The following is a 21,346-nucleotide window of genomic DNA, read 5'->3' as shown; positions in this document are numbered from 1 at the left end:
AGCTGGGATGAGGTGCGCGTTCTGAGAATTAGTGCCGAATTGCGCGGTAATTAAATTACGCTTTTCGATAGCTCCTCGATTTTTTTCGAGAAGCAAACTCACCAAGAATAACAAACACATAAGTCTGGGATGTTTGAGGGTGGTTTCAACCCCCTCTTCGACCAGGAAACAAAAATATAGAAAATTGTAAAAATTAAAACCCTCAGACCCCCCAATTGATGAAAAATTTTACATACACGTGTATGTTTCCTGATCGAGGAGGGCCTGAAGCAACCCAGAAACGTTCCAGGCTTTGTGTTTATTGTTTTTTAGGCCTTGTCTCCACGGGCCGTTTTCATAGGATTTGTCCCAAGTTCGAATCGCAGGAATGAAACTCCTGGGATTTTTCCCAGTTACCGTCTCCACGGGACGAGGCTCATACGGCCCTGTGACTAGTTTGCGGGGGAAGATAAATTAGATAAAGTCGAGTATTTAACCGGGATTAAAATAATAATTGCACTCAATCGACAATTAGACACATTAATCTAACTAAACAAACATGAACATTGGAGTATTCAACAAAATATAGCACAATTCGTTTACACTTCTTCTTCCTCTCTCAGTGGGTCCAAGGAGTAAAAGGACCATACTTGGTACTGGGAAAAAAATTGATTAACTCAATATTTTTCCCAAATTCGTAAGTGGGATTTTTCCCTGGGACAAATCTCGTGAAAAGGCCCGTGGAGACAAGGCCTCAGCCTAAATGCCCATTTTCTTGTGTTTTTTAAGTTGAATTATTTGGGTCATTTTTGTGCATTATTCTTATTTTATCAGTTCGGTGCAATCGTAGAGTTTGGTCATACGAACCGCAAGTTCGATCCGACGAACCGAAATTTTACTGGAACGAACCGAACACGGTTCGATATGGTACACTGAAGGTTGGGCGAACTTTTTCTCAGTGTAAAAAGTCCGCTGGGCGATTACTCACTTTCCTCAGGTGCCTATGACGAAAGGCGATCGTGAGCAGTGGCGTGGCGTAAATTGCGATGTATCGATTGTTATGTCATTTAAACCTATGGTAAAGAATCGATTATTAAGGTGTTCGCTGGGAACACCCTGTTTATCGATCCTTTTCCATAGGTTTGAATGGCATAACAATCGATATATCGCAATTCACGCCACGCCACTGATCGTGAGGCACGGCTGCGCGAAAAGCCGTATCGTCTGGGTTTAGCTGGCTGATCTGCCGTGATAGCGAAGAGAGTAGTAACTTACTGCCAGTAAGTGGATTTCTGTATGAGCCTTGATAAGCACATGCTTTTATGCGTCTCGAGGTTCATCCCAGCATGGACTTACTGCTCTCTTCGCTATCACGGCAGCGATATAGCTGCAACGATGGGGAAAAAGTCTCTGATCTCCCTGCTGGAACCTTAAACTCCATTTCAGTTGAAGGTTAGCGTCTGGTCAGCGTCTCAGCGCGCCGTGTAGATCTCTGCGGGTAAACGCATGGCATGCAGTTGTGTTGACGCAACCATCAGATCATGATCTCCCGAAGAACTCCATTTTGAGAATTCCCCAGTTTTCAGTAAACGTCGGGTTTTATACCATCCTTCTTGTAAGAAAACCCCGTCAGACATTCACGTTTGTCTTTCAATCGCTGGATGCAAGTGGACCTCTTTACCTTAAAGTGACATCTTTGCATCGCGTGCCGCTGTTCCGAAGTGTCATCCCGATTAGAACCTTTTAACTCCAGGTAAACTATAAATTTTTGAGTAGCATGCTTTCAAGGCGTTCTTCGGGCAATTTCTCTGACAAATCTTTTGGAGGAAAAAAATTGCATGATTTTCCCGGAAAATAAAAAAATTTTTAGTTAACCTAAAATTTTTTTTAGTTAAAAGTTAAATGTGATGTGATCTGGAAAGAGGAACAACACATCGTTCTTGTGTTATTTAAGAGAGCTAATAATATAATTTTTAAACCAACAAACCCCTGAAAATCCAAGCTGAATGTACTAGGGCACCACTCAAGATAGGTCGGGCGCAAAGATTTACCCCAGAAACCCTTCAACGCACCATCAGAAGACAGAGCTTAGGTCTGTTGTCGTCTCCTTTTTCAACTTTAGAACTTTCAGCATGGTGCTCCAAGAGTCTTCATTTTTTTAAAAACTTCAACCAGTTATTTTCGCGTCGCAATACTTTGGACCTGTTCCAAAAACTTGAGCCTGCCCAGATCATCAACACGGTCAGAATTCCCTCCGTGCAATACCCAAATATGTACTCATTTATAAAATTTTGATAAGAGCGGTCCTCCCAAAATCACGCTAATAAGCTAAACTTTTAGAATTGGCACCGTTCACACCGTAACCGTAAAAATCGTGCGTTAATTTCAAAATATCGCGATTTGTCCGTTCATAAGTGGATCGTATTTAGCAAAACGGAACCAGCGCGATTACAGTGGTGTTAAAATGTTGATTCTTCATAATCATCTAAAAAATCTTCCAAAATAGCAAATAGTTTTTACATCCCACCAAAAAATTAGTAATTTTGAAGGGAAATAATTGTGTTAATTTTATTACTGTACATGTATTCAGTATTTTTTAAAGGAAAAAAAGAATTTGCACGATTTTGAAAACACTGCATTCACGTTGGTTCCGTTTTGCTAAATGCGGTGCAAATATTACTTACAATTACAGAAAGCGACATTTGAACACTTTTAGGGATTATCCTACACGTAGCTCACTCATTTTATGAGAAAGCGCTCCACTACAGTTGACAGCTTGCCGCGACGAGGCACGAGGGGAATGTCCTTTGCACCGATCGAGAATGAGCGCCGAATTTCGTGCAGCCTTTGCGGAGGGCATTTGATAACGGTGCTGCTGGAGTACGTGGAGCGAACGGTTGAAAAGGCACGAGACAGGTTTTGCCTCGGTCGCGCGCGATTCTGCTTTCCTGATACTTCAAATGCCGCCACCGCCGTTCAACGTGCTTTTGAGTTCGTGCGCGCTGTAGAAACAGCCGGAGCTGTAGAGCGGTAGTTGTAGCAACACTGAGCTCTATCACGCTGGATATCAGCAGCTTAATGTTTCCAAGTCCACGTTCTGAACTCGTTAGAAAGCCCGGTTTTAACCGCTTTCTCGTAAAGTGAGTGGGCTACGTGTAGGACAATCCCTAAAAATGTTCAAATGTCGCTTTTCATAATTTTAAGTTGCATTTATCAACGGACAACTCGAGATATTTTGAAATGAACATGTGATTTTTGTATGATTTTTTGGCGACAAAATCGCCAGGATCATCAACATCCGAGCGATTACTTTCGATCTTGTCGCAATTTCTATCTCTATAAAATCGCGTTCAATAAAATTGAAATTTTTTCTCAATTCATTTTGATTTTTTTGATAATATTGGTATTCTTCGCCAGCGATAAAATTGCAATTTTATTGCAACTATGTGCGATGAAATTATAATTTTATTGCAACTATGTGCGCTGAAATTGCATTTTATCGTAATTTTTTATATTTGGGGCGCCAATGCCCACCTCCCTGTGATAGGGTAAAGATAAACCGAGGCACAAATTAACTATATGTTCAGGTTTCATAGTATTAATTGATCTTAAACTAAAAGGTAACATAAATAGAACCAAGAAAAATTAAATACTGAACCATGTAATATAAAAAGCATAAACAAAATTTAAGAGAAAAATCTGAAATATGTAGCAAAAAAGTATAAAATTATAAGAGCAACGCGTAACGCATTACGCCTGCGGCGCGAAGCACCTCAAGGAGTTGGACCGAGAACCAGTCAAAGAGGGTCTAATCTTAAAACCAAAATACATTGATAACTCTGTGATTGAATAAAATGAAAAGTAAATCTTTAAATTAGAACTTTTACTAAGCGGAGGTATTTAAAAATAACTTATTCGTTGATTACCTATATGTACGTTTTTACATTGAATTTGAAAATGATTATTTTTAATGATTAAAGGTATTATAGATACCTAAATGCACTTAAAGAGATACCCAAATAAGCTAAATAGTTTAGTGTCGGAATACGAAATTTAATGAGCTGTAACAAAAATTCTACAGAAAAGTGAAAGTCATAATTAATATAATTTATAGTCTACTCAATTTATCACTCGAAGAGCTCACTGATCGCACTGTACCTTTTCACCGAGTTATAGAGAGAAGCAAAAATCAGAAAATCAGGAATATATGATGGGTTTGGTTCGACCATTTACCCGGTAGGACCACACATTTGAGAATTTCCTTAGTTTCAATGCTTAAAATTTTGTTTCTTAAAACCTCCAAAACGCTCAGGTGAAATAACCTGAAACTAGCGATGACTTAATCGATGGCTCAACCGAAGACGCCCACGATAATGTCGCCGATGACATCAACTATTAAAAAAATTAAGCTTTTAATCGCTAAAGACTATTCTAAAATATTAACTCGATGGTTTTTTTACTGCAAAAATCCATTGGGAGAACAGTCCGAAAAAATTCCTTGCTGAACACCCGGTAGACCTCCCTCCCTCCCTCCCTCCCCCCTCGGCCGAAAGGAGAAACGGATTCTTACTAAATTAAACGATTTTTTGTCTAATAAATATTGGAAATCTACCTAGAATCCATAATTATTAAGTCCAGTTTGCATGATTATGACCCCTCCCTCCCACTTCTTTTCTACCTCGAAATGACCTCATCATCAAAAATTGTGAACACAAAAAAAATAAAATACAAATGTAGGGAGAATTTTATATCTACAGATCTTGCATCCAATGCATCTTGAGATCTCTTGCTTCCTTTCATCATGCCGGCCATGTTGTTGGTCTCTGAGTTTTCGGCTATACTGAAAAACGTTATGATATGATTGACAGACTGGATAATTGGCAATGTTTGGGGTTGTTTTGCTGTGCATAGGGATATGCTTGGCATTATATGCATACTCGACCTCGACGTTCAATTACTGGAAACACCGCGGTGTAATCTACGCCCGCCCCATCCCCTTCTTCGGCAACATCAAACCTGTCATCACCTTCCAAAGGACATCCGGACAATGTCTCCAAAGCATCTACAAGTAAGTTTCTCAAATCTATCTACTAATCGAACATATCTATACAAAATATGTCAATCGACGTAAAAGAACGTACCCGTAATGCTTTAGGCGGTTTTTTAAAATGAAGTCCACAGAAATCCCCCCCCCCCCCCCCGATATCAAGATTCTCGAGCAACTTTAAATATTCAAAGGACTTACCTACAACACAACAGTCACGAGCAAGAGAATATGAAGAAACACATTTGTTTACATTTTGTTATCAAAATAACGTAAAATGTAAATAAAACAAAACTCGCACTCCCATTGGTTCCCGCCAATTCCAGTGGCGCGCTCGACAAAATTGACGCGCCAATTTTCAAATAAGCGGGGAGTACGCAGGTTGCGCGCACACTTGAAAATCGGTATCGTAGTACGCTTTTTTCTCGGTTGTTTTACGGCGCACGAAGTTAAGGAACACGGGGTTAAACAACAACAACTACTACTACTTAAACTAGAGTGTTCCACCTAAATTCTGATGAGGGTCTAAATGAAATAAGGACATTTTAAGGGTTTATTGTCCTAATGAAGCTTGTTTGAATTCATATTTTCAGTCAATTTCCTGATGAGCCCTTCGTGGGGATGTGGATGATTCGAAAACCAACAATGCTGGTTCGGAGCCCGGAGATGATCAGAGATGTTCTGGTGAAGCACTTTCAGGATTTTATGGACCGCGGGCATCCCTTCGACGAGAGCCGGGAACCCATCACAGCTCACTTGGTCAACCTCACCGGCGACCGGTGGCGCCATCTCCGGCAAAAGCTGTCTCCGGCCTTCACGACCGGCAAACTCCGGCTCATGACCGACTTACTCGTCAAGTGCGGCGAGACACTCTCGGATTACGTTTCGGTAGATACTCCACCATTGATATGACTCAGTTTTTCAGCAAGGAACCAAATCTATAGTGGACCCATCCATGAAATCACGTAAAATGAATCAATATCACTTTTGCAAAGGGGAGGGTGGGCAACGGTGATAAAATGCTCTGGACGTTGCCGACTGTTGTCAGTTCTTCTTTTCTTCGTAGGTTGGTTTTTTTGGCCTGTCTGTGGTCTCTATCAGCGTAGATTTGGACCGCGTAAAGCAGAAAGGAACCAAGACACATCCGCTGTTGCCAAATTTAACCGGGCAATTTATTTTTTTTAATGAGAACTGTCATGATTTGTGTGCAAATCTCAGTGAGTTTTCTGCGTAGTATACGGAGCGAATTCCGCAACAACTTCCGCAAACCGCACAAACTTTCTCTCGTGAAAAATGAAATTGTCCAGTTAAATTTGGCAATGGCTGATGTGGCTTGGTTTCATTCTGCTAAACAAGGTCCATTTATGACAGCTCATAGCCGCCGCCGTAAATCTACGTATACTGCAGAGCGTAGAGGTACATTGAAAACATTTGGAAAAATATCACATTCGATCCTGATATCAAAACTGCACTCGAGTGCTATGTTTTCTCTCCAAAAATCCATGCCTATATTATGTTGAATTTGTTTGTCAAAATTAGTAGGCCAATTCTTTAGTCTCCTGACAACAGAATTGCGATCTCAAAATTCGAGGGAAATGACGAGTACCTGAAAAAATGGAACCAATGTATGCGATGTATCGAATGTCGTTCTGACGAAAAATTTAGTGTCCATCGAATCATCTTAATGTATCGAATACGAGGTTTCAGGACATTTTGTCAACGATTTTTTGTCCGCGCACCTTTTTTGTCCAGTAGTTTACGCCCACACGTAAAATAAACAACATATTTTAGCCGGTATGTAAAATTATATTGACAATATGGAAATGAGATATTGAGAGAGAAAGAGGTGTTTTCATGGTTGCTCATTTTCTAAATGAAATGTTGTTACTTTCTCCTTTTGAATCATCTTCTTAAATTGTCATTGGTGAATATTTGGTTTTATTTCTATCCTTAAAATATTCGATGTACAATATACCTTATATATGTACAGGTACTTTTTTGTTTATTTTTTTCATTTTTTCTTTACGAAATTATTACTTCATTTTGAAAATATTTATATGTTTAAAACGTGGCAAATATTTGTAAAACCTTTTCTAAGGGACATTAATCTCAATGAGCCGCAGTTGTGCCGACAGAAACTGCAAAAATGAATAAAAGAGGGAAAAAAACCAAGAAGCGCGCAATCTTTAGTTTTAACCCATTTGTGCATCGATCTTTTAGAGTCAAATACGTCAAATTTTGAGCGTTTGGTTGCGCCTACACCTCGCTGCAGCACAATAAAAGCACACCATGTAAAAGAAAAAATTGAAGTGACTTGAAAATCACTAAATTTGACACGGAACCACCAATATTTAAAAAAACATAGGATCGGTAGCGCTCATCATTTCTAAATTGACGTTGTAAAAATTGAACGGATGGTTTCAGGACATTTTGTCAACGATTTTTCGTCTAGTAGTTTACGCCCACATGTAAAATAAGCAACGGTGACTTGGTCCAAGCGTTATATTTTAGTCGGTATGTAAAATTATATTGACGATATGGAAATGAGATATTGAGAGAGAAAGAGGTGTTTTTATGGTTGCTCATTTTCTAAATGAAATGTTATTACTTTCTCCTTTTGAATCATCTTTTTAAATTGTCATTGGTGAATATTTGGTTTTATTTCTATCCTTAAAATATTCGATGTACAATATACCTTATATATGTATAGGTACTTTTTTGTTTTTTTTTTTTATTTTTTATTTTTTTACGAAATTATTACTTCCTTTGAAAACATTTATATTTTTAATACGTGGCATAAACCTTAATATTTGTAAAACCTTTTCCAAGCGACATTAATCCAATGAGCCGCAGTTGTGCCGACAGAAACTGCAAAAATGAGGAAAAAAAACCAAGAGGCACGCAATCTTTAGTTTTAACCTATTTGCACATCGATTTTTTAGAGTCAAATACGTCAAATTTTGAGCGTTTGGTTGCGCGTACACCTCGCTGCAGCACAATAAAAGCACAAAATGTAAAAGAAAAATTAAAGTGCTTTGGAAATCATTAAAGACACGGAACCACCAATATTTAAAAAACATACATTATATTATTATTCTCCTTTTGATAAATTGATACATATTTTTCCCCATCAATTTAAATGAGAATCATCAATGCAAAGTGTGCAAACATTTCAAAATCATGAGTTAAAAAACGCTGACAATGCGAGTATAAATATTAAAGCCTAACAGAGCGGAGCGGCGTGCTGCCAGCGCGAGAGGCTCACTGGTGCCTACAAACCTAAGTGGATACTCCACGCATTGCACAATGCTTGAAGTATCCACTTAGGTTTGTAGGCGTCAATGCGTGTTCCGCGCTAGCCGCCCGCCCGCCGTGCGGCGGCGCCTGAAGCAACTATTTCACAACAGAGGTTTTGCACAGTTTTATACAAAATTGAACGTATTAAGAATGACAGACATCCTTTAAAAGTACAGATCTTTCCTCGCAAAATAAATCAAGATACTTATCGTACACAGAAAAAATCTAAGAGACTTTAGCTGAGGCAAATATAGAGGTTTATCTGGTTCAAGTATAACAAGGTAGGAAGTTCTTGAAAGATAATTAAGTCCTGTTACACCAAAGAGATGTAGAGAGTTTTAGTGAATTGTGTCTCATGGAATTGACGCTCTCCCATTTTTACCAAAACTCTCAACTATATATGGATTGCATTTTGCAATAAGGAACCACTATTTCTGGCTACTTTTAGAAACAGCATATATGCCATTAGTTTCCTTAGGCAGAAATGTGCTTTTACGGAGGAGCAAGAGATAGTGGTTCCTTATTGCAAAATGGAATCCATATTATTCTACGTTGGACCGAACAGACAATACAAAAAAACAAGCAAACCCTCATCCTTCCAAGACATTATACATTTTCATCCAAAAACGTCGTGAGCAGTTTTCGTTTGTATTTACATGTGGGCCAATTAACTGTGGGTCTCAACTGGCACGTGGACCAAAACTCCCGAGCCGAAAAAACGCGTGGACGTAAATCACCGGAAAAATCAGGTGCGCGGACAAAAAATCGTTGACGAAATGTCCTATAACCGAATACGATCTATTAATGTAGAGCCAGTCCGCTTTTGAAAAATGAACTCACTTCACCATTTTTCAGCACTTGCTTGAAACGGAACAAGGCAGCCGCCTTGAAATCCGAGAGCTGACGGCGAAATATTCGACGGACGTTATCGGCTCGGTGGCGTTCGGTCTGGAGTTCGAGTCCTTCGCCGCAGAGGATGCTCCATTCCGTGCCATGGGCAGGAAGGTCTTCTCCCCCTCGATGAAGTACGCCGTCTCCATGGTCGTGCGCCAGTTCTTCCCCGACGTTTACAACTACCTCGACCTCCGCAGCTTCCCGAAGAACGTCAACAACTTCTTCGAGGACCTCACCAAGGACACGATGGAGATGCGCAAGAATAACAATATCCAGAGGAACGACTTCATGCATCTCCTGTTGAAGTTGAAGGAGGAAGAGGAAAGACTCCAAACCGAAAACAAGAGCTCCACAGCGTTCGGTGAGATCATAGACCAGAGACCCTCCACTGGCCTCTTGGCGACAGGTGGAAGCTTTTACTTTCGGGGATTCAACACTTCCTTATGGACAATAATAAGGGAGCAACAGTCATCTTACCTGCTGCACTGGACAAAAACACATTGGATCTGGAGTCCAGACTCCTAAAAACATCGACAAGAAAAATTACTCTTGATTCAATCAGAATCTAGCTTAAATCAAGAACCAAGCCTTTTAATTTAAGCGGATTTCGTTTTGATTCAAGCAAAAATCCGATTGAATCAAGAGTACTTTTTCTTGTCAATATTTTCAAGAGTCCAGAGGCGGATCCAGCAATTTGGCAACACTGAAATCTCTTTACTTAAACCTATGCTAAATAATCGATTCTTTCCGGAGCACCTGGCCCCTCCAAGAATCGGTACATTTCCATAGGTTTAAATGGAGAAAATACTATTTTGTCAATTTGCTGGATCCGCCAATGCAAGAGTCTGGACTCTAGATCCAATGTATTTTTTTATCCAGTGTGGGTGGATGATGAGCTTCGGGTGACGTCATGAACCAAAGGAGTTCCCCAAAACTTTGTTTGGTTTGCGAAACGAAACTCCAATCACGTTGTTAACCATCTACCTGGTAGGTAAATCAACAGTTGAATGTTGAAGTCCCAAAAGTAAAAGTTTTCACCGTTGTCAAGATACCAGTGGAGGGTCTCTTGTCTCTGGCTGAGATTAAGATAAGGTCGTTTTGACTACATTTTGGAATAAACACAATTAATGACCTAATTCGTCGTTTCCCTCTCAAAAGAACATAACTCCATTTCAATGTTGCCAAATTTCCCCTCGCAAATTGCATATTGATTGGAAGAATATCTAACATTTCCAACCGAAAATTTCACCGATTTTTCTCTAAATTTCATGCAAAAAAGAAAAATGTTGAATAAAAATCGCATAGGTACATTTTTGTGAAATAAAGTAGTTGTTTGAGTCAGTTTGGCAACCTTGGAATGGAGTTACGTTCCTTCTTCTGGAGGAGGACTTTATGGACAAAGTCTTGCATTAAAATTCAGTTTACGAATAAAATTCTAATTACAGAATGCAAAAAGATATCACGTCGAGAATATGGTCAAATTTGATTTATCATTAATCACGAATCATCAATTATTATATCATGAAGAAATGTAGGAGATAATACTGCAGCATTTGCAATATTTTTATACGTGGAAAGGAAATCAAAATCGGAGAACTGACAACAAGGGTGCAACCCTTTGTTCAAAGGTACATGAACATGGACAATCCGAGCAAAACGATGCATCCGTTATGAGATGTCTAACTGCGACCGTCGCATATCAGTTAGAAACAATTTTTTACCCAAAATGGTGTATGTCCCACGGGAGGAACATGACCCTTTTTTCATACGTCAAATGCCGATTGGCATCAAGGATGAAAGAGCCGTTTCAATTACTTATACCCAAGTGAGCACCTTGCGTTTCGTATGACGCTAAGGGTGGTTTTTTTTTATCATGAGGCGTCACGTCTTGAGGCATGAAAAAACAAATAACTATGCGCATCTCATGTACTTTGTGAACATAACAACTTGAATACCCAATTTGAGAATTGCAATATGACATGTATCATTGGCTCTGGAAAAAAGGAAAAAGTCTAGGCTATGACCAATGACCATGCTAATACGGGGAACCAGAGAAGCAGAAGAGGTGTAACTCCCCACACATATAGGTGCTTTTATAAAATCCATACAGAGTAAAATTTCCATGGAAGCCGCGAACTTCATACTCCACCGAGATGAGGCATATCCGATAGAGGAATAAAAAACGCCTTCAAAATAGCGAACACACAACCCCACAACAGCCATATCTAGTTATTCGTTCAACTGAGAACGGAGTACCGGAGTGTGCTGTTGCTGTTAGTGCACGGATTTGCGACGAAAAATATTTATATTTTCCCCTTTCCTATATATCATCATCTTTATTACGATTATTTTTTTTTCATTATTATTTTAGAATTTAGTATGAAAACTGTAGCAGCTCAAGCGTTTGTGTTTTTTGCGGCCGGTTTTGAGACGACGTCGACAACATTGAGTTTTTGCCTCTACGAGTTGGCACTCAATCCTGAAATTCAAATAAAGGCTGTTCAAGAGGTCCGGAACGTGAAAGAAAAGTATGGAATGCTATCCTATGAAAGCACTCAAGAAATGACTTATGTTGAACACATCATTGAAGGTAGGTGGACTTTTTCCAAGTTTTCCACTGATTTTCATTTGAGAAATTGGGAGAGGAAGTTGGATATCTAGAGAATGAATGTTGGCTCTTTCTAGCTCAACTTCTGTCAATATTTCACAGTGTTTTGTCTAATTTGCTCACCTGTAATTAAGTACGCATTTAATCATAACTAGCCTACTCCAACTTTCTATCGAACTTAAAGAATGACTTTGAGCTGTCATGAAAAATTGAAGCCTGAAACATTGATTTTCATTGTTGTAGCTCTCAAGCATGATTCGTAAGCTTTCCTTTAAGGATCTGGGTTATCAGATAGAATCAATATAATCTAAGATTTTTCCTCTTCGATGTGTGAAATATATCATATACAACTATTCTCGTGAAACTAGCAAAAAGTGTTTTTCAGATGCCTCAGGAAGGGGTTTCATTAAAATTCGGACTGATTTTTCGATCAAAATTTCTTCGATTCTGCAACCCAGCTTTGCGGAAAGAGCTTTTCTAAAAATGTATCCCATTGTTAGTGTAGAGAACCGTCCATAGCGAAAGGACAGTCACGTTTAAAGGGCCATTAAGAGGCTCCCATTCGGGTTGTGTAGTCGTAAAAAGTATTTGAAGACTTCACGAGGGGATGGGCTCAAAAAGGACACTATTAACTTAATATAGGCAACACAGAGTGGACTCTCTTTTGTCAAAGTAATGGACTTAAACCCTTAATGGACCACTAGACAGGGTACGAATTTAAGCCTTCTAATACATCTTTTTTAACCAAAATTTTACGTAGAACACGATTCGCGCAATGAAAATTACTGAAACTAACTCCTAACAAAGATATTAACCTTTTTTTCACATTGGTTACGAGGAATTTGAACTGCCCGCTCACAAGAAACTCAAAGCTCTACGTGAGTCAAATCGCGCACTACAATGGTTTCAGCAAGCTTCTCAATCGAGCAATGTTCATTTCCCACCATGTGTTGTTCAAACTATAAGCAAATCGCTATAGCTGAGCAAAAGCGTCAAGACTGAGGTTGCCATATTTTTATGTCGCAGAGACTGTCGTGATAACGTTTAGCGCGCGATGTGAATCACGTAGAGCATTGAGTTTTCATGAGCGGGTGGTTTCAATTCACCCATCAAGAATCATTAAATATCTTCGTAAGGAGTTAATTTCGGTAATTTTCGTTGTGCGTACCGTGCTCTACGTGAAGTTTCGGTTAAGAAACATGTATCAGAATGCTGAAATTCGTACCTTGTCTAGTGGTCCATTGTAGTGAACCAAAACCTATATCATATATTACTCTTGAACTCATCCTGTTTATCGCAGAAACTCTAAGGAAACATCCGCCAGTGATGAACTTGTCCCGAATTTGCACCCGGACAACTAACATCCCCGGGACCAAAATAGAGATCGAAGAAGGCACGAATGTCATGATTCCTGTTTATGCTATCCACCATGATCCTCAATACTATCCAAATCCAGGGGTCTTCGATCCGGAGAGATTCACGCCTGAGAACTCCAGGAAAAGACCCAATTTCACTTTTCTCCCATTCGGCGATGGACCTAGAATTTGCATAGGTGAGTCATACTTATGCAGATCAAACTAGTTATATAATTTCCGTTTTAAATGATTTAGATTAACTCGAATTTTATTTGCGGTGAACAATATACCATGAAACTTTAAATAAATGAAGCGATGCATTGCTCCTTTTGGGAGTAGGCGTTCTGAGATATTGCTATTGACACACGTAACCATATGGAGGTACTTATCATCTCAAGCAGACGGAAGAAGGGACGAAGGCAACTTTTTGGGGGAGCAGAGAAATAAATATGCTCATGAGGTCATATTATGGAAATTCCAGGAAATAGAGAGTCTGTGAAAGCAAGGCAGGCGGATATTGTTTTCCGATATAGCTATTAAAAATACGTATTTTTTAAATGATTTTCTAAATGAAAACCTATATTCAACGTCAATTTTTTAAAACGTCATTGTTTTTTCTTCTCTGTAGGAAACAAATTCTGGGATTCTGTGAAAACTTCAAGTAATGATGTTGCTTTGTTCCCTTGAAGAAAAATTAATAAAATGGGAGCGGAGATTTTAGCGAGATACTTGGTTCGAGGGTTTCACAGTCTATGTTTGCAAATGCTGGTCTTTTGAATTGTCGCTCTCAGGTTAAAGAGGCGTATAATACGAATTTTCGTGTTTGGAACTTTTACGATATTACAAGTATTTAAGAGACTCTGCTGTGTTTCAGGAATGCGTTTTGCGTATATGGAGATGAAGCTGTGTCTTGCTCAATTTTTGGAGAAATTTCACGTCAGCCCATGTATCAAAACAACGATACCTCTACGTTACAGTAAATCATTTTTATTGCGACCAGAGGGAGGACTCTGGCTTGGTGTATCCTCTCGTATAAAAACAGAGGAATGTTCTATTTGAATTTCTTTGTGAAATTCTTCTTTTTGAACGCTCTTGTTTTTGTAATATTATTTTCCAATGACATACATTCAACCACTGCCGAGGGTTTATATTTAAAACCTACAATGTATAATTTCAATATTTTAGTTTATGTGATATCTAGCTTACTTGGATTATATATTTATTGTTATTCTAGGGTCAGTATAAGTATTATTTTTGATCTCATATATGTCTATCATTTTTCCCCGCAAACTACAAGTCTTTTAAAATTATTCCTTTTTTTATTTCTGAAACAAATGAAAATTAACTATCTTACCTTATCGGTAATTTTGTCATTATTTATTTGCTCTTAACTCCCAAAGACATATAAGAAAAAATTTCCAAAACTGATTTTTGAGCCATTGGGCAGGGCGCTAAGTCATGCACTAGAATTCCTCATTTAATGGTCACACGGTCTCTGTCGGCGAATTTGTTGTAGACAAGATAACTTGATCTGTTGGAATCGCATATCAGTTCGCCTTCAATTTATAGGTTAGGTTGGCAACACGAGCTCCCGCGTAGTGGATTAGTGGTATCGTCGTGAAATGGTACACTCTCTCAGGAGTCAGGACACACACAAATAAGAGCTTTTGATATTGACAAGAATTGATGGAAACCGATGAACGTAAGCCAATCTATGCATTGATTTGATTGAGGAATAATAGAAAAACATGTTCGTTTTTCTTATTCAGTCGAAATTTCGCAATTGGAACAATCCCAATCTATTTCGGAAATTCTAGCAAATTACTCAATTAATAAAGTGAGCAAGTATTGAGATTGTAATTTATGGTAGAGCTATAAGACCCGCAACTCTTGTATCTTGTCACGTGCTTTTCGCGAGTAAGTGTGCGTTTCCAAATAAAAATTTCGAAACGCACATTTAGAGTTTCTAAATACAGTAAACTGTAAAACTAATAATCTAAGGTTGAAGCTGCTCAAGGCGTAGGTCCTTTATTATGAGAATAAATAAGATAAAAGCCAATCAAAATAACAGTTCAAAGATTTATTTGCAAGATTTTGATTAGACAGGAACTCAATTTGATAACATATTTACAAATAATTTACACAAGATTTTAGACAAATATACAACGCACAGTTTTCATTTTTACTACCATTCTGCGTGCTTTGCCAAAATATTGTTAGACATCTGGACCCGGCACCTTGGCAAGATTTTTCTGCCCGCAGTTTATAGGTATAAGGTACCTTTTAGCAAAAGATGCATGATCCTAATGATAGTGTCCAAGCGCAATGGCGTGGCGTGCTTTGCGATATATCGAATGATCTGCCATTGAAACCTATGGAAAAGGGCGCAACCCCCTTGGGCGAGTCGCCCAAAACACAGGTAAAAAGTAGGAGTGCTTTTGGGCGAGGAGTAAACGACGAAATGAGGGAGGGGAATTGAGATGAAGGGGGGCTACTGGGCGAGGAGCTCTCGCCAACGCGGCAACGTTGCGTTGTCGCCTTATCACCATCACCTGCTGTCCGTTGATCTGATTATGAGGAGATCAGCCGATCAGTTTGTTTACATACTGGTTACCTACGGTTCCAATTGTCTATCAGAGGTTAGTGCTTTTCGAGCGGCGGACGGGACAGTAGCGTGCAGGATGGATTTACGCATATCCTCAAAGTTTCAAACTTTTCGCGGAAAAACATGTATAATCGTAGAAAATTACAAACTGACGGAGTCGAATAATTTAAAAAGTGGTGATATTAGACGGTTTCATAGATATTATGTCCGCAGCGCCTCCGGGCATTACTGAAAATTTTTCGCGATACATTTCAGAAAATTATATTCTTTTCGCGAGATTCCCGCCTGAGTTATGGGCTCGACCGCCTTCTGCCGTGCCACGCACAACAAACGGACCAGAATCTTTCCACAGCAGCTACAACAAGGAATTCTACCAACCTCATCCTGACATACACACCGTCATTGGAGTTCTCCGCGGAATACAGGCAGAAAGCTTTACGAAAATAACATCCATTCGTCGTGGAAAACAAAATGTGCCACGATAAGAGGTTGCTGCCCGTTTTCAAAAAACTATCGAGCTATGGAGAACCTACGAGGCGGGCCCTCGAACACACGAAAGTCGCTTCCAATACATTAAAAAAATAGGATATTTGCACCAAGCAAAAAAGATTTAAGGTCTTTCATTCTTCTGACGAGAAGTTTTTAAAAAAATTTCGAAGCTACATTTTTTATCGTTTTAACCGTTCTTACCGTTTTTACACATTTTACGATCAACTCTCACGTCTTTACCACTTTTACGCTCAACTCTCGAGACATATGGTGAGTTTTATTACTTACTACTTATTTATTTTTTTAAATTCTGATTTCTGATGGTGATAAGGCGACAACGCAACGTTGCCGCGTTGGCGAGAGCTCCTCGCCCAGTAGCCCCCCTTCATCTCCGTTCCCCTCCCTCATTTCGTCGTTTACTCCTCGCCCAAAACACCCGTCGTTTCTCGCCTAAAATCGTCAGTTTTTGGGCGGGGTCGCCCAATATTCCTGCGCCCATGGAAAAGGGTCGATAAGGGTGTTTGCAACGAACACCTTCATAATCGATTCTTTACCATGGCTTCAAATGAGGAAATATCGATAATCGATTGTTCACGCCTCGCCACTGTCCAAGCGCTTCCATTAATAGTGTCTATACTGACGACTAAGCTCCCTAGTAGACTTCTTTCATTTAATCAATTTATTTTCACAGCGGATAACCCACACTCAATTATTTCAGTTTCGACACGTGCGATTACATGAGGTTGTTGCCATTTTCTCAATAGACTCATGTGGATTCAAATCATTCCTTAGAGGTTTGAAAGAAATCAGAAGGTCGCATGTGTGTGCCAAAAAGGGCTAAATAAGCACTTTTCTTTACATAATTCAACGTAAAAAACATTAATCAAGCAATTTTGCAACAATCGACTGTCTTCTTTTAATGAAATTCACTACATTCAGTGCATACATATTTTCCTCAAACTATTACATGAAACGCTTCAACGAGCTAATTTTTCTCTAAATAAAAGTTGGTTGGAAAAATCAACATGATTGAAATAGCTTTCTGAACCTGTTGGATTCAGCGCTAATACGTGCTATGCATGGTTGCATGTGAGTCGATGTCCTCTGACTATCCGGGCTTTCGTTTCATCGTGTCCTGCGTGATACTCCCAGCTATGTCATGTGATTTTGATTTGGCGCGCCTTCAATCACGCGAGATACTCCAAACGTTGACGCAAAGTTCCGATATCTACTCAAACGTATCACCACGTAGTTTTATCATTCAATGGATTCCTATGCACCTCCCATTAAGAGTCGATGTGTAGTTAGCCAATTTTACACAAAACTTGTATGCCCCGACCTGACTCAAGGCGGTACTCAATTGAATTGTCAATTGCTTGAACATACCGAAAGACATCTTTGTACAAAAAATCAACTAATTATTTTGATGAAAGCTAGTCTTTAATTATTACAAGTAATAAATGGAATGTTTTTGTCTCATTCTCATTACAATCGTTCAGACCTTTACCAGAAAACGCGATCTTACGTCTGTTGACACCACTTAAAGGTCACTTGGTATTTTTGTGCACTAGATTGTTATGCGAGAATTGAAAAGCTAATCGTAAACCGAGTGGATAAAAGAAAATATAAAATCCAGCTCAACTTATACAGTTATTTAAATCGTAGATTTCATTTTTTGCATCAAACTGACAAAGTTCAAAATTATTTAAGTTTTGAAGATTAATAAAACAAAGTAAAAATAAGAAACATCAGAATCGTCATTCTGTTGATTTGATATTTTAGTATGGAATCGACAGAAACAAACAGATACTTTCCTTCAATTCAAGGTCATCAAACTATATTTACTGTGCAGTATACCTACCTCCGTTTATAATATATATACCCAATCTCTATATTCACCATATGGAACTTTTCTTACAATGATTCCATCCGTTGCATTATGATGAGCAATGCCTCATTAGATATTAGACAAGAGACATTAGACACGATTAAGAGAACAGATTTTGCACAAATTTCAACGATACTAAAGCAGAGATGTTATGTTTTCAGGGAAGTGTCCAAATTTTAGTAAAAGGCAATATAAATCACACGGATTCCATACGGAAGACGAAAATATTGAAGGGATGTTTCTAAGTTTGTAATGAATTGTCCAATTTTAACATAAGAGGCTTTACAAATCAGGAAAATTTCACTTAGCATGTGCAGATTTTGCCTTCTTAATCCAGTGTTTTCCAGCATTTTGACTCTCTCATGTGCAAAATGACTCTGATGAGAGGGTTATTTATCCGAGAAAGGTGTGTTAACGAAGTATGTTGTTAAAGTTCCCTTTCCTTTGACGTAAGTCGGGCCTCGACACACACAGTCGTAGCCTGCACCAATCAAAATTTTTGCGGTGTCCTCGGTGACCTATGAAAAAAGAAGTAATAACAGTATATCAGAGGAGTATAGTATTTGAAGATAACTTGATTCCACTAAAATTTAATCGTTTGCTTTGGAAAGTACTAGACTCGGCAAAAATAAAATATATATGCAGTAGTTTCTGGCTTAAGTGCATCTTTGCATATTTTTTGTTGAGAAAATCGCCCGACCTCAAGATTTAAAAAGTAATAGTCTGAGGCGGATACAGCAATTTGGCAACACCGGATTCCCTCCATTTAAACCTTTGTTAAATGATCGATTCGTGTCGGAGCACCTGACTCCTCCAAGAATCGATACATTTCCATAGGTTTAAATGAGGAAAACAATGTTGCCAATTTGTTGGATCATCTAGTGGTAATAGTAATAATAAAAACTGCAAACTAAGAATCGGAAGGTCTCATCTTTTGGCAATGGTCCTTTTTTTTTGATGCGGGATAATATGCACCAAAAACATTTGATTTTTATAAATCGCTTGCCAAATTTGTAGTAGGTACTAATGAGACGATAATAGAAGGAACCGATCCAGGCACAGATGGGCGATTGCATTACCCACCACTTCACTTCTTTTAAGAGGGGAAAATAATGCCTCCTGCAATTCAGGTCATCGAAACCGGGCAAAGAATTTTGTCAGATGTTTTTGAGCGAATGACTGTCTGTAAGGTTGAAGTTAGAAAGAAGCCATGTTATTCACCTGTAATTGGCCCATGACTCCACAGCTATCCATACGGGAGGCAACATTGACTGTGTTCCCCCAGATGTCGTACTGAGGTTTTTGAGCTCCTACCACACCGGCTATCACTGGTCCATGATTCAATCCTGGAATGATAAAAACGCATCCGCTGGATCACTTCGGTGCAGTGGTTATTCGAAAAAGTTGCGGCAATACCGTTTTTCCTCCGTTTAAATGCATGAAAAACAATCGATTCTTGGTGAATTAGTTTGCCTCACCTAAAATCAATATTTTTAATGGATTTAAACGGCGGCGGAAAAACCGTGTTGGCAACTTCAGCAAAATCACAACTGGTTCGGGGTTCAAAAAAGTATTATCATTCTTCAATCAATACAAGAAAGCTCAATTAGAGCCACTTGGCATTAGATTTCAGGCAGAAAGTTTTCAGAGGACCATTATTTTAATTGAATCATTTAGGCTCATTTACGCCGAAAAAAATTACGATACTACAGTAGAAGAGGATGAGATTTACGAATATCCTTTTCCAATCATCATGACAGAAAGATTCGCTCCATTGAGTAGGACCCTCCCTCCTTTTCTGAAACCATTTCTTGAAAGAACCGCCTGACATTGACCTGTTATGTTAAGATCTTCGTAAACGTATCTGTGGCTAAAGTCGAAACACGTGTACTTACATCATTGCAAGGTTTCAAAAATCCCTGGACTGTTTAATGTTTTTGAAGGAAAAAAGCAAAATACCTCGTTCACCGATAAATCCCGAGGACCCTTCTGAATACATCAGTGGCGTGGCGTGCTTTGCGATGTATCGATTGTTATGCCATTTAAACCCATGGAAAAGGATCGATTAACAGGGTGTTCCCAGCGAACACCTTAATAATCGATTCTTTACCATAGGTTTGAATGGCATACCAATCGATAAATCGCAATTCACGTCACGCCACTGGAATACATGTGAAGGAAATTCACTGAAAATTTCATGGAAAACTGTTAGTTAGTTTTCTTTTAAAGAGATATAACTTGGGCGGAGACTGTAATATTGCAGTCAAAGACATTTTCGACATTTTTCGATTGGTATCAATGTAGGTGCGGATTATGGCATATTACTAATGTAAGTATGCAATACTTACCTATTCTTAATTTAAATCTTTGGAAGGATTCTTTATTAATTTGATCTAATATTGTCATTAAAGCTATTGCAAAATCTACTAAGGTCACAATGTTGTGTTCTTGCTGCTTGTTTATTCGCTGCACCTACAAGACAGATAAAACAAATGTTAGAGATTCTTATAATTAAAAATAGAAAAATGAGTACGTAATATTGCCGCTAGTCTGCGTATCTCTATTCAGCGCTTCAGTTACGATTGAGTGCTGCACCTCTAATGCGTTCTCTTGTTTCATGATTCATTTACTTATGACATTCTGCTTTTTCATACCGATACTATTGCTCTAAAATAAGAGGTGATTGGATGTTTAAAAAAAAAAATGATATTCTTGAAATTGGCTTATTCCGGCTGATGAATCGTTTGCTTGTATACTACAAAACTGGGTTTCTATTCAAAGAAACCCCACAAGGCTTAAATACATTCTCGTTGATGATATTTCACACTTATCAACGGTGAAATCCTCAAACCATGTACTTCAGCTTCCGACATTGTGGACTTCCTGTAATACTTAATTTTTGGGGTGGAAGAACTAACCAATGTCAATTTTTTAAAAATTTCGTGATTGTTTTCTCTGTTCGAAGAAGATTCTTTGAGCACCTCAAGGGTTGATGTTGATTTGGTATCATTCAAAAATAAAAATAAAAATAAAATAAAATGGGAGTGGAGATTTATAAACGCAACAAACGAGACACGAGGTTTGGGAATTTCACCGTTGTACGGTCGTTACTTCCAGCTTTTTTCCTTCTGCATATGAAAGGTTCTCCGGCATGAGTTCAACAATGAGAGGATTAACAAACGCAAAA

The 21,346-nt window shown here is 38.7% G+C and overlaps 2 protein-coding genes across 10 annotated transcripts in view; one reads left to right on the top strand and one right to left on the bottom strand.

Moving 5' to 3' along the window:
* The first annotated feature begins 254 nt into the window (after positions 1-254).
* LOC109030187 (cytochrome P450 6k1) lies at positions 255-14,435 on the top strand. The gene is made up of 7 exons (XM_019041022.2): positions 255-1,732; positions 4,848-5,047; positions 5,617-5,911; positions 9,176-9,575; positions 11,586-11,804; positions 13,123-13,374; positions 14,052-14,435. The coding sequence occupies exons 2-7, from the start codon at positions 4,863-4,865 to the stop codon at positions 14,234-14,236; spliced, it is 1,536 nt and encodes a 511-aa protein (XP_018896567.2). The 5' UTR covers positions 255-1,732; positions 4,848-4,862; the 3' UTR covers positions 14,237-14,435.
* An 807-nt stretch (positions 14,436-15,242) lies between these two features.
* Positions 15,243-21,346, bottom strand: part of Ac76E (adenylate cyclase type 2 Ac76E) — a 118,272-nt gene continuing 112,168 nt past the window's right edge. For all 9 annotated transcript variants that reach the window (XM_072295947.1, XM_072295950.1, XM_072295949.1 and 6 more), the window contains 3 exons: positions 20,508-20,631; positions 19,381-19,505; positions 15,243-18,677 (listed from right to left, as the gene is read on the bottom strand). In XM_072295947.1, coding sequence (XP_072152048.1) covers positions 18,549-18,677; positions 19,381-19,505; positions 20,508-20,631 — 378 coding nt within the window. In that variant the 3' untranslated portion in view covers positions 15,243-18,548. The remainder of the gene's footprint in view (positions 18,678-19,380; positions 19,506-20,507; positions 20,632-21,346) is intronic.

This window comes from Bemisia tabaci, chromosome 2, assembly GCF_918797505.1.
Source record: "Bemisia tabaci chromosome 2, PGI_BMITA_v3".
NCBI lineage: Eukaryota > Metazoa > Arthropoda > Insecta > Hemiptera > Aleyrodidae > Bemisia > Bemisia tabaci.
This window is presented reverse-complemented; position numbering and strand designations above follow the sequence as displayed.